The sequence below is a fragment of the Erythranthe guttata genome, chromosome 13 (assembly GCF_056151865.1).
Source record: "Erythranthe guttata isolate IM_541 chromosome 13, IM_541, whole genome shotgun sequence".
NCBI lineage: Eukaryota > Viridiplantae > Streptophyta > Magnoliopsida > Lamiales > Phrymaceae > Erythranthe > Erythranthe guttata.
Genome location: NC_142545.1, coordinates 11,637,923 through 11,656,918, shown reverse-complemented (window position 1 = coordinate 11,656,918; position 18,996 = coordinate 11,637,923). Strand labels below are relative to the sequence as shown.

The following is an 18,996-nucleotide window of genomic DNA, read 5'->3' as shown; positions in this document are numbered from 1 at the left end:
TGGTATATTTGTACCTTGTTTTGGATATTAATTTATTTTTTATATTAAAAGGACATGGATGACAATGGTTCGTTTCTCGGACCCAGACCCAACCCAACCCAGCTTTATCGGAACTCAAATTGCTTCGCCCCACACCTGAATTTAACGGGTCTGACCTGCAAGAACCATTCGACTTGTTAATATTAAAGAAATATTTAATATTTCTTGACTTTTGTAATATTTTACTCGTATATTTGAAAGAAAAATAATGTAAACATTCAAATTCAATAATCCAAATAGTTATGCATACTATATGATCAAGTGAATAATACAAATATGTTATTAATTATTTGTTTTTTTCATACACCACTTTTTTTTTTTTAGAAAAAGATTTGTATTCCAAGAAAAGATGATACAAGAGAGCCTCGTTCAAAATCATAATCATGTGAGTCTGCAAAAGGAAAAGAGTACCCCTTAAAAATATGAAAAAAAAAAATCAATAGGAAAAATTCCTACATAAATTTTGCCTATTACAAGCCTCCCAAAGTGAGGTAGGAAAAATTATACTAGTAGGAAAATTGCACGGCTCCGACTTGCTCGTCTGCCTCAAACTGTGTGGCATTATATCTAGTTAAGGTCGATAATCCCATACAGGGCCGGCCCAAGCCCAAGGCGAGCAAGGCCGTCGCCTTGGGCCTCCGAAAAATCGAAAACTTTTAGGGCCTCCAATTTTTTGAAATGTTTATATAATCCCAGAGCTACAAAATTTTCCCAATAATGACCTTTAACATAGATGTCTAAGTTGTACTCTTAGGTTTCTGATCGTCCCGTGTTCGATTTCTTAGAATTGCCTTTAACATAGATGTCTAAGTTGTACTCTTAGGTTTCTGATCGTCCCGTGTTCGATTTCTTGATTAATCGTCTAACAACTATCATTCCCCTCCATCTTTGTTTTGTTTATTTTTTTTCTTTTTTTCTTTTATTTTTAATTTCCCTCTTTTTTTTCTTTTTAATTTGGGTTAAATACAAAAACACCCCTGTACTATATGGTCTTTGTATCATATAACCCCATATACTACACATAAATACAAAAACCCCACTGCTGTTATATTTTTTCCAAAATCTGACAAAAATACCCCTGCTAAGCCTGTAAATATAATGGTTTGGTTGAGCCATTTTTCACTATATTTTTATTAACATTTTCGGTTTATTTTACTTCGATTTTTTTATATATTTTCTTCAAAACATTTAGTTACTTAGATTTTTTTTCCTGAATAAAACCTTCTTTTTTTGTCTTTTTGAATTTTTTTTTTCTTAAATGTCTTCTGGTATATCAAATTCTCAACAATAATAATCTTAGGATATTTGGACTACCAGAAGACATTTAAGAAAGAAAAATGAAGAAACTCAAAATGAAAAATATAAAAAGTTTTATTTAGAAAAAATAAAATCCAAGCAATTAGATGTTTTGGAGAAAAAAAATATAAATATCAAAAAATTTCACATAAAATTGACTGAGAATGGTAAAAAAAATAGACAGAGGAAAATGACTCAAAAAATGAATAATATATATATATATATATATATATATATATATATATATATATATATATATATATATATATATATATATATATATATATATATATATATATATATATATATATATATATGCTTGAGTAGGGGTATTTTTGTCATATTTTGGCAAAAAACGTAATGTGAGGGGGTTTTTTGTATTTATGTATAGTACAGGGGTATATGATACAAAGTTCATAGTATAAGGGTGTTTTTGTATTTAACCTTTTCAATTTTATTATATAATTTTTTTTTCACTTTTTTTTTTAATATATAATTTCCCTCTTTTTTTCTTTTTAATTTTATTTTTTAATTTGACAAATTTCCCTTTTTTTTCTTTCTAATTTTTTTTTATTTCCCTCCTTTTTTTGTTTTCTTCTTTGTTGATTCATAAACTAAGAATTTATTTTATCTGTTATTATCTTGATTCTTTCATTTCCAATCACTGGCGGTACTTGTAAGGGGCATGGGGGGCCGTTGACCCCTCAAGAATTGTTTTTAGATATTTGGTACAAAAAATTTCGAATTACTTTTGGCCCTCCCAAAATATTTGTAAATATATGTTTTGACCCATTATTTTTCTTTTGTTTTTTCTCTAAAATCTTATATCAATTATAGATAAATATATCATATTAAATATAAAATATAAAATAAGATGCTTAAAACTTGTATTATTTTAAATAAAATTTATGAATATTACTTATTTTTGAATTTTTTCTATCAACGCCTTAAAAAAAAGATGAGATCGTGCCATTAATCTCCGAAATATTGAGTGTAGTATATTATTAGAATAATTTGAATTAATTTAGAATTTTTTGTGATGATTAATATATATATATATATATATATATATATATATATATATATATATATATATATATATATATATATATATATATATATATATATATATATATATATATATATATATATATATATATATATATATTTTAATTAAAAGTTAGTAATATAAACTTAATTTTTGCAATGTTTTGTGCACCTAATTTTTTTTTTTCAGGACACTGCCCCGAACCCCAAAATTTTAGTTAGCCCCCTACATTTTGATCATGATTCCACCCATGTTTCCAATCGTATATCTTTTTACTTCTTGTGTTTATATTTTCATTTTGGGTTTAATAATTTGACTTTTTCGTATTATATTGTATATTTTGGAATTTCATAGATTGAGTATTCACCAACACAATGAGCAATAAAAAAGTTTGAGTTGGGTTTTTAAAAAAAAGGGTCTTAAGATATAGGTCCTTAGTGACAAAATTAATTAGAACTAAATGACAAGTAAAACTAAACTTTTACTTCACATCCTTTATTAAATTCATTCCAAAAATGTCATTTCACTCATAAATTCGAAATTTGTATTAAGTAAAATACAAACTGCATTTATCATTTTTTATTATGCATTTAATATCTTATTTTTTTTATCTAACATATTTTATTTAATTTTTACGGACTTTTTTTACTTTATTTTTTATTTTTCACTCTAGCATTTTTTACATTATTATAAACAACTTAATATTTTTCCTTATTTTTAACATTTTATTTAAAATTACGATTTTTTTTTTACGTTTTTGTTAAATAGTATAGCAGATTTTAAACATACTATGGTCTACTATAGTATACTATGGTATACTATAGTTTATTAATATTGGAAAATAGGAATGTTTTTAAAAACAAATCGGTCGTAGTCGTCTATAAGAACAATAGAAATTCGTAGTCACATACTCTTAAGATCCTAGCTCGCATTTTGAACCCTAGTCGCTATCCATCGTAGACATTCATAGTAATCCGTAGATACCCGTAGACACTCGTAGTCATAAACGCTCGTAAAAAAACAAAACCCTAGATCTGTAATCACAGCCGCCAGCCATAGCCATCGTCCTACATATCCCATACCCACCCTCCACTGTACCCGCGACCACAATCACAACCACAACCACTCTAACCGCCTCTATACCGGTCGACTCCATAGCCACCGCCAGACCCGCCCATCTACGATAGCCGCCTTCATACCCAACGTCGCCATAGCCGTCGTCTGCCAGGTCCACCACCCGTCACAGCCGGTTCTATAACCAAGCAAAGATCCGTCTCAAAAGAGCATACCAGTAGTTGCCACTCCATATTCGACTTTATAATCAATCCACCCTACCGTCCACCGCCATTAACACTCACATCTGTTAAAAAAAAAGACAAAAATACAGAAAAGAGGACGGGGGTTGGGCGGCATTATATATATATATATATATATATATATATATATATAGAGAGAGAGAGAGAGAGAGAGAGAGAGAGAGAGAGAGAGAGAGAGAGAGATAATCAAACAAAGAGAAAGAATGAACCGGTGGTTACGTGAATTCAAAGACAGAGAAGACGTGGGGGTGGGGTGGGGCGGCGCAAAGAAAAAGAAGAGGGGAAAGAAGATGAGAAAAAAACCCTAATTTTTTACTAGTTATATTAAGGGTATTTTCGGGTTAAACAAAAATCAAAGGATGTGGGACAAATTTTATTTAGAATTAGAGATTTAGTTAAAATATTTCATTTGAGGTTGTCATTCATATCTAATTAAGTTTGAATTAAGGGGTGTCAAGCATATTACCCCTTAAAAAAACACAAACAGAGCTCTTAGATTTAAAAAAATTATCTTACAAAAATATGTTGAAGATGAAGTTGTGAAATTGTGGTGAGTTGATAAGTCAAAATAAAGTTGGTAATTAAGAGGGCCTCGTTTTCGTTTTTCGCCTCGAGTCTTCGAGATCCTGGGACAGGCCCTGATCCCATATTCCAAGACTATCACAACACGCAAAATCCTAGGAAGAAACATGCAAATAAGCCCACGCCTCAAGCCTATCTGTTACCGAATTTTTCTCTCTATAAATGTGATTGGGAATGAAATTAGGATTTATTAGGGATAACCCCCTTGTTGAGATTTTCTAATGAGGTAGATCCATTGGATTTTTCCTTTTTTGAGATATACCCAATTATGCCAAATTGTCACAATATATTATCTAATTTCTCTATAATACCCCTATTATGTTTTTGGACGGCAGTTTTTTCCTTAACGACGTGATATGAGATTGAAGATATGTTGCCTAAAATCACGGAATAAAATTACGTGAGTTTTTTGGTGGTTTCTTCGGTTTCGCCATTATCAAATCCTGTACAATCCGGCTACGAAGAATTTTTAACCGGCGTGGTAGTATTTTTTTAATCCGAGCGTTTCATCGTTTTCCGTCGTTACGTGAGTATGAACATTTTTTGTGCGTTTATTTTTTCGCTGGCATGTGCAAGGTTTGTTTGTGTTATGTGGTTAGCCATATCATAAGATTGTGTTGATACGTTGATTCAATTGGTATTAAAGTAGATCGTTTTTAAAAAAAATTACGTCGTCACATATATATCCTTATTTTTGGCTGATGATGTTTGTTTGGAAGAGGATTCACATAGTTGCCTGAGGATGGTTCACGCAGTCGGACCAGAGTTGTTTTATATGAGTGTCGTAGTTGGTTTACGCAATAATCGAAATAAAAGTCTGGTGTGGTCGAGTTCATGAATTTTGACCCCGGTTGATAGTTGTTTTATTTGTGTATAGCAGTCGATTTTAGTGTATTCGGTAGTATATTGAAATATATTTCGTAGTCTTGTTTAATTGATTATCTGGATTATGCATTTTTAAGTTTGGTTTGATGATGTTAATGTTTTGTCATTGAAATGTATTGGCAGTCTATTTATTCAATTTTTAGTATTTTGCATGTTTAAGTTCGTTTGATGATTTTAGGTTTTTTTTTCGATGGCGAATTTCATACGGATTTTGTTGAGGTTCGGTGGGTTGGTTGATATAAAGAGGTGTTCGAATGGGTTTTCTCGCGGTTCATTGGTTGCATTTGCTATTTCAAAGTGGCCACAACTGGATGGATGGGATATAAGCATGACGTATAGGCTGGAAGACATTGGTGAATGTATCTTGGCCGATGACGAGGACATGATGTCGATGTTCGAAATGTTGTCTGATTTTTCATATAACAGACAACTGTATTTTTCAACCACATAGTATATTAATGATTTCAATATAGTACATTAATGTGCTATGATAGTATATTAATATTACGGTTATAGTAGTAGTATGAAATTGTGTTACAAACAATATACCACTTAAATGACAAGAACATTGAGAACAAAACCAACGTATACTAATTCCAATAAAATACTTAAAACACATCATAACACATTCAAACCAATATGTCGAGTTAAAAAACTCTAGTACATTAATAATCTCATAATAGTATAATAAAATGATAATGATAGTATCATACGGTATTCATAATACTATACTAATGTATTACAACGGTTTAACACTTAACTGAAGTTACCGAGCCATTACATCGTAAACAAAACACGACATTAATTAAACATACCAAATCTTAGAGGGGTTTGTAAAATAACAACCATCGGAATCAATTGAATTCATTGAGTTTATGTCTTCGTCGCTATCATCAGGAATGCAATCGACTTCTTCGTCGGACAACTGCACAACGCCTGCATTCAATGCCTCACTTCCAATGGCATCAACAGCTCCAACTAGTTCACCTCCACCCCCTGTTCTAGCATCATTAGAAACAACAACTTCATTATTATTACGAACTTGGGGCGACCCGTTATTCTCGACATACAAACAAAACCAACACATGTTGAAGCCTATTCGTTCATAATAAATCATCATGTGCCTCGAACTACGATAATTGATTAAATAGACTATCAGATACATTTCAATGTACTACATAATACATTAAAATCGACTGCTGTAAACAAACAAAACAACTATCAATCAGTTTCAACTTCATCAATTCGACCACACCAAATATTTATTTCGATTACTGCGTAAACCAACTACGATACTCATATAAAACAACTCTGGTCAAAATATGTGAACCCTCCTCTTGCGACTACTTGAATCCTCCTCCAAGACAAACATTATCATCGGTCAATAACGATGTATATATCACGACGTAGTTTTTTTTAAAAACGATCTACATTAATACCAATACAAGATGACTACCACGTTGCAGTTAAACAAAAAAATTGACATGTGTTACCACTTCTGGTGGATGTCCTGCCCATCAATCGTTGCAACACCACTGATTTAGGGCTCGAATTCGGTATGCGATTAGAGAAGATCTGCAATTATACGAACGTCACAGTCGATTAAGCAAAAAACATATCAACATACCGATGGGTGATGATTCAAAAAGCGTCGAAGACGTACCAATGCGGGGTTGGTCGGAGTACAGAAAAGTCGTCAATCCACCTTATAGCGTGCTATCGTCGCCGGCGTATAGTGTTATCTGGTTTTTTTCGGAGGTTTTGCAGATTTTTGGTAGTGGGTTTGGTGGGGATTGTGTTTTAACGGGAAAATAGGGAGAGATTTGATACAATTTCAAAAGGTAAAGTAACGGGATTTGTGGGATTTGATTGAGGGTACTGATGGAATTTAGTAAAATATGGGTTTTTATCAAAATGTCAAATTTGAGTTTGGATCTACCCCTAATATTTATAAAACTAAGGGGGTTATATCTAATGGACCCATAAAATTATTGCAACTCATAAGATTGAAATATTGTCTTGCCTCGTACTCTAAACCCCAAGAACACCTTCTACCTTGATTAATCATATATAGAAACCGCCCAAAGTGAATCACTCTCAATTTCAAGGTTTGTGATATGCATAGAAACACATAATTTGAGACCCTCAATTAGCACTAGTAGAAAGATAGTAGAGAGACGCTTTTTACTAGAGAATGTGTTAATCTTAAAGATCAAAAACTCCATTGAGAAAAAAAAAAGTGACAAAAATTCCCCTGTAATCAATAGTCAAAATCATACACCCCCTAATCTTTGTACGTGTCATTCACTCGTTGTGTGTGCGACTACTTGTACGATTTCTGTACATTTTGTGCGTGAAAGGACAAAATTGCCCCTCTGAATCAACACTCATGAAACAATTAAACTACTCATGAATTTTTAAGAATATTTAAATTTAAACAAATAAAATGAAAAAAATATAAATTATGTTTAAACAGATTCAAAAAGAAAAAAAAATGAAAATGGCATACAAAGCCACCTCATCATCTTCTTCCCAACCCAAACTGCCCCACCCCCACCCACCTCCCCTCCTGCCAAGGCCGCCGGTTCACCGGAAACCTCAAAAAACTTAGTACAATAACCATGACAATGGCAAAATCGGAATGCAGAACTGAGGTAAACTTCAGTTTTGGGGAAACCGAAGAAATGGGTGGCCCCGAGAAAATGGGTGGAGAAATCTGGAATTAAGTGATTGTTTTGTTGAGGAGAGAAGAAGGTTTATTTTTGTGGGACTACGTGTAATGGTGTCGAAATTGTGGATCATGACTTTGGATTTTTCTTTTTCTTAGAATAATTTTGTAAAAAATTTTGGGTTGAGAGGGAATTCATTGTTGTTAGGGGTTGAGAAGCTTGGTTGCCGGAGAGGGGTTTTAGTCCATGAACGGAGCCGGCGACGACAGTGGTGGGGTGGGGTGAGGTGCGCATAGAATTAAAAATCAAAGTGTGTGTATTTGTGTGTGTGTGTGCGTTTTTTTTTTATTTGGGGAAGAGGGCTTAATTGAAAATATTAGGAACTGAATTGAAAATTTTAAAAACTTCATTTGGGTCATAAAATTTTTGAGGTTGGACAGATTTATCCGAGGGTTTATTCGTCTTTTCACGAGCGGTCAACGGATAAACATAAAATGGGTCGAGTATACTTGTTTAAACACTTATCGAGGGGATTTTTATCACTTCTTTTTTATCACATGGGGGTTTTTGGTCTTTAGGATTAACATAGGGGGGGTTTGCATTTAACTCCTTTTTACTACGATCATTAACCATACTAAAAAGTACTAAATTCGTAGTAAAAAGGTTTTTGCTGCGCATTTGCTACGAATTTGGCTCGTTGTATATACGGGCGTGACAAAAACTTTGTTACGGTAAATGGCCAAATACTTTTTTGCTACTTTAAATTCTAGCATTTACTACAACTCCAAGATTGTCCAGTAGTAAAATGTACCTCTTGTTACGACTTTTACCCTTGCAAAAAAAATCGTAGTAATAATGTCTTCATGTTTCATAGTTTCACTCTAAAAAACCGCACAATAACATGCCTTCCATATCTCTTGAAAACTTAAGAAACATATACCCTTAAAAAACCGCACAATAACATGCCTTCCATATCTCTTGAAAACTTAAGAAACATATACCCTTTAGCAGGGGCGGCCTTAGGGTGGGGCAAACTAGCGATGGCAACGGGTCGGTTCTGGGTCGGGTTTGCCTAAACCCAAGACCCGACCCACGAAAAATATATAAACCCAAGACCCGCCCCAACCCGTTTTAGCTTAGACCCAGACCCGCCCCAACCCAGACCCTAACTAAACGGTTCTGACCCGCGAGACCCGCTAGACCCGTTAATATACAAACATTTTAATATTTTTTAACTTTCATAACATTTTGCTTGTATATTTTTACGAAATAATCTCAATACTAAAATACAATATTTTAAAAAATCCCTACAAATAATATAACATGAACAATACAATTACAACTAATTACATTTAGGCTGCGGCTATATGCAAGACTAATTCCACTTGTGCAAGACCAAATTAAAATTTTCAATGTATAAATACTATAACACCCTTATTTATTAAAAAAATAAAAAATTCCAAATATGCAAGACCAAAAATTCAAAAACACAAAAAACCCTATCACAAGACCACAAAACCACAAGACCAAATCTCATCTTCTCCATCTTCCAAAACCCACAAGACCTTTCTCATTCCTCCTCCATTAACCCACAAAACCTAGAAATTCAAAATCATCAAAACTCAACAAATCCTACAAAGATGACGAGTATGCCAGTATGGAGTCAAAAGACATCAAAATAGAAGATTCTACGATGGAAGAACCCAAGAATGTATGCATTTATGGGTTTTTTTAGCTAGAATATCGATTTTCCAAAAAAAATCCCGCGCAAACGAGTTCGACATGTACAGGTCGAATTTTACGGGTAAAAATCGACATTTAGATGTCGATTTTGAGGTATAAAATTCGACATTTAGATGTCGATTTTGAGGTATAAAATTCGACATTTGAATTTGTGCTATAAATTCGACATGTCAATGTCGATTTTTACCTATGAAATTCGACGCTTAAGTGTTGATTTGTAGCATAATTTTTCGACACCTTGGTGTCGATTTTTGTTTTTTTCTCATTATTTGTATTTGGTCTTACATGAGAAAAAAAAAAAGCCAATTTAATTTATGGGCATACTTGTCATTCCATCTTAATAAAATAGAATCTTTTGGAATCTTTCTTTAATTTGGTCTTGCACAAGTGGAATGAGTATTGCATATAGCCGCAGCCTTACATTTAACTTCTATAATATTGAAATTCAAAATGCAAGACAATTAGCGGTGGTCGACAAATGATGAATATTAATCATGAGAAATGAGATTCGAAAAATAAAACAGTGAAATTAGGTAAATGAGAATAGACAAAATGGAAATTGATAGTTTGATAAATGATATTAAAAATTATATATATATATATATATATATATATATTATATATATATATATATATATATATATATATATATATATATATATATATATATATATATATATATATATATATATATATATATATATATATATATATATATATATATATATATATATATATATATATATATATATATATACGGGTCGGTTCTGGGTCAGTTCCAATAAGACCCGTAACCCGACCCAAAACCATCCCGTTCTAGAAACTTAAAGCCATTACCCGACCCAAAATCATTTAGCTGACCCAGACCCGCCCCAAACGGGTCGGTTCCGGGTCCAAGACCCGCCAAACCCGGACCCATTACCATCCCTAGGGCAAACAGGGCCCCATTGATAAGGGCCACATTTTTTTCAGATATATATATATATATATATATATATATATATATATATATATATATATATATATATATATATATATATATATATATATATATTACAAATGCTTCAATTATTATTATTATGTTAAATTTATCGAACAATAATCGAATCTTATATCTGAAAAATATTTAGAGTAAAAAGCAGTTTGCCCCCTAAAGTAAGGCCCGTTTTGCACTTTGCCCCCCAAAACAAAAAAAATTTGCACGTTTTTACCTAAACTCGCTATTTTGTTGCACAATACCTAAAAATTGCCATTTTCCGGCAAAATTCACCGGAAACCCGAGCACGCGCACCACACGTGGAGATTTACAGGGGTAATATTGTCTTTCTCTTACATTCTTGACTAGTTTAATTTTCTCTCTGTTTTTCTTTTTCCATCTTTTCTGCCTATTTTTCTATTTCTTTTTTCTTTTTTCTTTTTTTCGTTTTTCGTTTTGTTATTTGCGTGCCTTTCTCTATCAAATTCATTGAAATTCTCCTGTTCTTTTTCCCCTCATTATTCTTCTTCCCCATCCTTTCATCAGTTATCGCAGTAAGAAAATTCTTACCCCAACTTCTTTATCCCCATCATTTCATCACCTATCGCAGCAAGAAATTATTACCCAAATTGTCATAGTGAGAGAAGCGAGTAAATCTTGTGGGTTTCTCTCAAGATTGTTGTACAGGCAACGACATTGAGAATCGACCTTTTGATTATTTTTTATTCCTCCAACAAGACGGTGTGATTCCGACACATATTCGGTGCCGGAAAATAATATTATTTGTAGCCAAAAGTGGGTGTATTATGAATTCGCGTCCATTTCTCGATCTCGCAAATCGGGGAAGAACAGCTTTTGACGATGATGATGTGAGAGAAACTAGTTTTGTTGTAGCACTCTCCAATTGAAGCAGCAACATTAATCTCTGTAATTTTCTTGATTTTTTTCCCTTTTTCCTTCTCTCTCTCTCTCTCTCTCTCTCTCTCTCTCTCTCTCTCTCTCTCTCTCTCTCTCTCTCTCTCTCTCTCTCTCTAAAGTACCCACATGCTGATGTAAGTAAAACACAATTTGAGTACTGGTGTCTGATAATTACTGGAGGTTTTTCGAGGATTTTGTTACAAGGAAATGTTTATCTCAAAAATTGATGAAAGAAGAGGTTGCATTCTACGTTTTGTGTTTCAGCACTCTGTTTCACTTTATTCAAACAGATGAGTTGAGAAAGAAGGCAGATGGGGACAAAATTAAATGGAAGCGAAAAAAGGAAAAATTAAACAAAAAAAAAAAAAAAAAAGAGAAAATACATTTTTGCCCCTGTTAATCTCACATGAATGGCACGTGCACAACATTCCGGTGAAAATTACCTGAAAATATTACTTTTAGGGTACCGTGCAACAAAAAATCGAGTTTAGGTAAAACCGTGCGAAAAAAAATTGCTTGGGGGGTAAAGCGCAAAATGGGTCGTAGTTTAGGGGGCAAACTGCTTCTTACTCAAATATTTATACTAAAAATTATAATTTAATTTATATATATTAGTATTGAAATATTTTTGAATGGAATATCACATCTTCATAGAAAAGAAATACTAAATATTTTCTTCTTAGAATTAATATTTTTTTGAAAATTAGTAACATAGTTACAAAATAAAATCTTAAAATATTTATTTATATTTTATCAATAAAAATAAATATATTTTTTATTTATATGTTCTAAAATTAAGATAATTATTACATATTTTTTCAATCTTTTGTCATTCAAATAAAAATGAAATTCTAATTAAAATATGCAATATATTTATTCTTTTATTAGCAACGAGATTTCTATTGATAAATATGTATCTACATGACATAATATATAGGGGGAGATTGGGTTACTCCCCCAAAACCTCGTAACATTTATTATTTCGCCAGACACCTCCAAATATATCGGACCGTCCCTGGAGAACTGTATTAGATAAAAATCTTGAATTACCATGAAGAATTGCCTGCTAACTATGTGTTAGAGTAGGTGACCAACAAATCAACTTATGGCTGTGGTCTTTCCATTTGTTCTTGTAATAAATAAACTTTTTTTTTCGTATTAATGATAAAAACACATTGGCATTCTATATCTTTGTCCCTTTGTCTCAAACATAGATATAGTTCTTACAGTTATTACAAGTACTAGTAATTGATCTTTAGGATCGTGAGATATTTACTTTAGTATTATAACTGTTAAACATGTTCCTAGTCGAAGGGTTACGCCACCAATGAGGATATCGGCATTTCCCATTAAGAGACTAGCACTTAGTGTATGTGTACTGCATCTCATCACTAAACGGTATTGTGATATCGGCATGCATAAGTGGGTGCACGTAAGTTGACGAGTTCACTGAACTCCCTCACCCTAGAAATCTCTAAGTTGTTCTCAATAATCAAGTAGAGATATCTATGGTATAGTTGTACACCATCAGTCCTTATGACCTAGACATCACCGTGACTTCACTAGAGGACCAGCTGTATCGTGACCTGCCCATGAGTTCCACCGATGACCGCCCCAAGGGCCTGTACTGTTCGTGTAGTCCGAAATCTAGTGGGAGGTCTGTGCATTGTAGTCGGAGATTTGATCGCTTGAATAGTCTTGGATGTCCTGTGTGTTCTCATAGTTTGTAATCTCTGAGTCTTTGGCCAGAGCGGACTAGGTGATGATTAGAGAATTCGATTTTCTAAGTTATGCACGTAACGATTACAACACTTAGAACGATCGCACAATCATTGAACTACTAAGGAGGCCTCGATGAACCAATGCCTCTAGTTCAATCGGGACATATGAATCAAAGGGATCGTACTGTACGTTAACTATATCAAAAGGTTCTTGCAGGCAATTCATTTGTATCTTGCGGTCAACGCCGGTCTCCGGTGTTGACTTTTCGATTTTTTTTTTCTTTTTCCCTTCCAGATTTTTTCGCCGGTTTCCGGCGTTAACTTTTTCGATTTTTTTTTTTTTTTCTTCTTTCTTTTCTTTTCTTCCGGATTTTTTCGACGGTTTCCGGCGGTCTCCGGCGTTGACTTTTTTTAGTGTTTTAAAAAAAAAAAAAATTGTTTTTTTATTTTATTTTTTACTTCCGCCGCTAATCGTTGACCGTAATTGTGTTGTCACTGACAGTAAATTAACGTAATTATACTGTCAATGACAATTAATTAACGTAATTGTACTGCCGTTGACAATGCATTTATATAATTGTGCTGCCGTTAACAGTAAATTAATGTAATATTATTATTTTTTATTTTTTGTTATTTTTTTGTTTGATTTGTTGACAAGTCAACGTAATTATATTACTGTCGTTGACAGTAAAATAACTGTAAACACAATAATATTACTGTCAACAACATCAATATTATTATTTTTTGGGTTTTTTGTTTTGTTTGAGTTATTCACGGAGTAACATAATAATATTCTGTCTATTATTGTACTATTAATGTTGTTATTGTAATATTACTGTCACTCACAGTAATATTAATTCTTTTGGCTTTTTATTATGTTTACATTTTTTGAACGGCCAACATAGTAATATTACTCTATTATACAATAATAATGAGTTTTGTTGTGTTAATATTACTGTGGTAGAGATTAATATAACAATATTACTGTGTTAAACTGTAGTTTAGTTAATTTTACTGTGTTTAACAGTAATATAGATAATATTACTATCAATCACAGCAATATTGTTGTTTAAACGAAAAAAAAAATGTTACAAAAACAAAAAAAAAAAAGAAAAAAAAAAAATCGAAAAAGTCAACGCCGGAAACCGGCGAAAAAATCCGGAAGAAAAAAACAAAAAAAAATTGAAAAGTCAAAGCCGGAGACCGGCGTTGAACGCCGGAATCCGGCGAGAAAAAAAAATGTTTTGAAAAAAAAATGTTTTGGGTTAAAACTGAATAATTTGTGAAATTTATGGTCAAATTGAAGTTAAATTAAATTAAGGATTAAATTAGATAACACTACGAGGGGCTATTTTAATCCTTTTCAAAAAATATGGATCATGTAAACTTATTTATAAATGAATTTTTTATCTGAATCTCTTTATGAATAAATACTCATTGATGGACTTATTTGTAATAACCCTGTATCAGATGGGTCCATATAAAAAAGAGTAAAAAGCAGTTTACCCCCTAAATTAAAGGCTGTTTTGCACTTTGCCCCCCAAACAAAAAAATTTTGCACGTTTTTACCTAAACTTGTTAATTCATTGCACGGTGCCTCATAAAAGGAATATTCCGGCAATTTTGACCGGAATGAGAAACCATGTGCGTTGCACGTGAAATTTGTAGGGGTAAATTTGTCCCTTCACTTATATCCTATGTATTAATATAAACTAATCATTAAAAATAAAATTAAAAAAGAAAAAGAAAAAGAAAGCTGCCACCATCCCGTTGGCCATTAAAAAAACCCCAAACTCTTCCCACACCGCCATTTTTCATCTATCTTCATAGACAACTCTGTTTCTTCTTCTTCTCAGGCTACATCGAAGAATTCCACAGTTCAAACGGGATTTCATACCCATATTATAAAATACATAAAGTTTATGAATCACTCGTATCTAACTATTAAAAAGAAGGAAAACTAAATAAAAAAAGAATATTGTCATCTTCTTCCCTTGGCCGACCCCTGTCTGCAAATCATCATCATCACCTCCAACTTTCCTACCTTCATTTCGACCTCTAAACTTTCATTCCATGAGTCCTGCTAACCACCACTGCCCGATTCGTCGGCTTAATAACCCCCTTCCCTCTCAGCTTCATCAACGCCGACAAAGCAATACCTGTGCGCGGGCAGACAAACATTCCGGTCGAATCCACCATTGCCACGGCGTCCATCAGAGCATAAACTGCTTTGTCTATTGAAACTGGGTCGGAGTTCTTCAGAGCATAAACTGCTCTGTCGATTGAAAAATTAAAATAAGCATTACAGGCCCAACACAAACAAACCACCGCCTCCGACCCTCTTTCTCAACAAACTCTGCTCACCTCCAGACACAATCAAGCTAATACATGAAAGTGATATTTGGAAAGCGGAAGCATACGACAGCGGGTGTGGGGAAGAAACGAACAAGAGGAAAACGGAGAAGATAGAGGAAAGGAAAACGGTGATAAAAGGGGAAACGGAAGAGGGTTTTTGAGAGGAGAAATAAAGAAGGGTGATTGGAGAACCCGCCATAGTAAGAATCTATGGAATTGTTTCTTGATGATGGTCGTACGGGAGCCGCCGGCGGCGGCGGCACCGTCGTTATCCTTGAACAGTCTCCGATCTATGGCGGCGGAGATTGACCTGTAGGAGATTTGCTCCACCTTCATCGCCGCTGTCTTTACAATCCCTTTATAGCAGCTGCAATCCTCTCAATCTCTCCGAGTTACAGGGCAGCAAAGGAAATTGACTTTTTATAATTTGAGTTGGGATTTCTTTTGGCTGGGCTTGGAGATGGGTTGGGATGGTAGTGCGTTACAGCGCTTTTTCTTTTCTTCTTTTTCTTTTTGTTTTTTTGCTTATTTATTTATTTAATTTATTTAAATGATTAATTTATATTCAATATATAGTATGTATATGAATGGACAAATTTATCCCTCCAAATCTCACGTGCAATGCACATGTTTTAGTATTCCGGTCAAAATTGCCGGAAAATTTAGTTCAGGAGGCACCGTGCAAGGAATTAACGAGTTTAGGTAAAAACGTGCAAATTTTTTTTGTTTGGGGGGCAAAGTGCAAAACGGTCATTAGTTTAGGGGGCAAACTGCTTTTTACTCTATAAAAAATGAAGTTTGGTCTGCATTTGGGTAGGAAAAAACCCTCAGATTACTATTTACTACCCCTAGACTACGAGTCCCAAAACTGAATTTGGGGAAAAATCCGACCTCAGACCTAACAGACAAAGAGCGAGAATCAAAGATTTATTGTCCAAAATTCCTTCACCGTCTGAATTACTTTTGTTATTCTGAGTCCAGACAGAAATCGTTGGTTGTTTTCCCATTTTCCTTAATGGCGGCGATTACAGAAGAGCAGAGTAGAAAGCGGCTGAAGCATTCGCACGGGGAGGTGGAGCAGGCAACGCCGTCGATCGACAGAATCAGCGATTTGCCGGACTCGATTCTCTGTCACATCCTCTCTTATCTCCGGACAAATCTCTCCGTAAGAACCAGTATTCTAAGTAGAAGATGGAGGTATCTCTGGGCTTACGTCCCCAATTTATTTTTCCACAACGAGAACCAAGAAATCGTCAACAGTGTTATGCTGCTGCGCAGAGTTCAAACCATCAATATATTCCGCCTCTTTCATGAGATTGAATGCACCGACTATCAGCTGCAGACATGGGTTACCTTCGCCACCGTACGGAACGTGCAAAAAATCGATCTTCGTTTTCTTTCTCAAGAAGATGTTGTTCTGCCTCGATGCCTCTTCACCTGCAAAACACTTGTTGCTTTGAGGCTCCGCTCTTGCGGCGTTATCCCCTTACGCGTACGCGGTGCCGTGTGTTTGCCTCACCTCAAGAAGCTTCATCTAATTTACGTTCGTTTCGAGGCTGATGAGTCCCTTATCCACCTTATTTCCGGCTGTCCGGTGCTTGCCGAGCTGTCAATCAACTTATCCCATGGTACGGTTTATCGCAACGTATCTTCACCTACAGTTAAAAGGCTCATGCTCAATTTTCGATCACATGGCAATGGTGGTAGATCCGACAGGTTGGAGATAAATACCCCTGCTCTTGAATATCTCAAGATAAGTGATTCTTTCTCGGAGCATAATAAATGTGGGGTGCTAAACTCCTTAGTTCAAGCAGATATCAATCTTATCAATGACGAGAACAAACCGGACTATGTTCTTTATTCTCGATCTCTGCTGGAATTCATTGATAGGTTTTGCAACGTCACGCGCCTAAAATTAGTTTTATCATTTTGTCGAAAGGTGTGCTTTCGATCTTTAATCAGCTCATTCTCCATTTCTTTGGTTATATGACAATCTTGTACTGTCTGTGCAACGTATTTGTTTTACAGATTGTTGACTCGGTAGTCTATGCTTCGAATGCAAGTTTTCGTAACTTAACCAAACTCGAATTGACTGCCGACGGCCGTTTTCTCTCCAAGTTCCTTGAAAAAGCTGATAATCTTGAAATCCTTATTTTTTCTGAGGTTTGTTGATTCTATTAAAGAAAATATTTTTAGCTTTTCCGTTTTATGTCTTCTTCTTTACTTTCTTGCATAAGTGAATGTAAGAAAGCCCGTTGTTGTTGTTGTGATCAGTTTTGTGGAGAAATAGAAGAGTGGAAGGAACCCGAACAAGTGCCCAAATGCCTATTATCACATCTTAAAATTGTAAAGCTTGTTAACGTCAAAGGTAAAAAGCACGAGTTTGGATATATAGAATATCTTTTGTGGAATGCTAAAGTCTTGGAGAGGATGGAGATATCATATCCCGGATCCCTTCCTTCTAAGGAAAAGATTCATCTACTCCACGAGATCTCGGTATTTAGACGAAGATCCACTGCATGTCAAGTTGCCTTTGCTCAGGCTGCATAATCATCATGCCTTTTGATGCCTACATTCGCTGCAAAACCGTAAGTTGTTAAGTCTCTTGATGTGTATAAAATATTGAACAATCACTGTTACAGTATCGTATATTTGATGCGTGCGCCCCACGAAAGTCACTATCTTAGAACTGTAAAGCATAATTTTGTAATTCTGATGTATTTATGAGGATGGAAATAGCATATCCCCTGTTTCTTGAATTCTTATATGCTTGATCCTCGGAAACTCTGCAGAAAAACAATGGTGATGTCGACATGGCGGGGAGTTGAACTGTTTGAACGAAGATATGACGCATGCACACTTTGCTTTGTTGAGGTTGTTTAGGCATTGCATAATTGTTGTAAGATAAAAAAGTCTCCTAATGTCTAGTTCAAAAAAAATGTTGCTTCAGAGTGGCCTTCATTAACTTGTTCTGACCGGTGTCATCTATTTTGTTGTGTGTTGGAAAACAAAGTTGAATTTCCACAAAACTTTGGTTGAATATTTAAGTGAAATAAACATAATATATATATTTTGTCAAAACCATTCTTGAATAAATGAGAAATTAATTAATATAATAGATCACTTAAAATGCTTAATATAAGAAGAGGTCATATAATTTTGTATGGGGAAATATGCAATCCCCTTGAATGAAAAATATTATGATTAGAATCCATTTGAGTTTCAAGAATTTTGCATAAACTCACAATCCAATCTTAATTAGTGAAACTCTCTTACCAAACGTGATAAGACATAAGTATCCTAATTAGCAGTTTTTTAAATAAATCAAATATATAATTACGATATTTTTCCATAACCGTTTCCCTTTTTTCTAGTAGGACGTGATTTCTTTTGATTTACAAGCGTGATTTCAGTAGATAACAGACGCAAGTCTAATTTGTTGAGATCG

General features: G+C 34.0%; 1 protein-coding gene across 1 annotated transcript; it reads left to right on the top strand.

Annotated features, from left to right (window-relative positions):
• Positions 1 to 16,357: 16,357 nt before the first annotated feature.
• On the top strand, positions 16,358 to 18,629 carry LOC105966765 (putative FBD-associated F-box protein At3g50710). Its single transcript, XM_012991349.2, has 4 exons — positions 16,358 to 17,487; positions 17,577 to 17,711; positions 17,823 to 18,136; positions 18,341 to 18,629. Exons 1-3 carry the CDS (start codon positions 16,564 to 16,566, stop codon positions 18,096 to 18,098), a joined length of 1,335 nt encoding a protein of 444 aa, XP_012846803.2. The 5' UTR covers positions 16,358 to 16,563; the 3' UTR covers positions 18,099 to 18,136; positions 18,341 to 18,629.
• Positions 18,630 to 18,996: the final 367 nt, after the last annotated feature.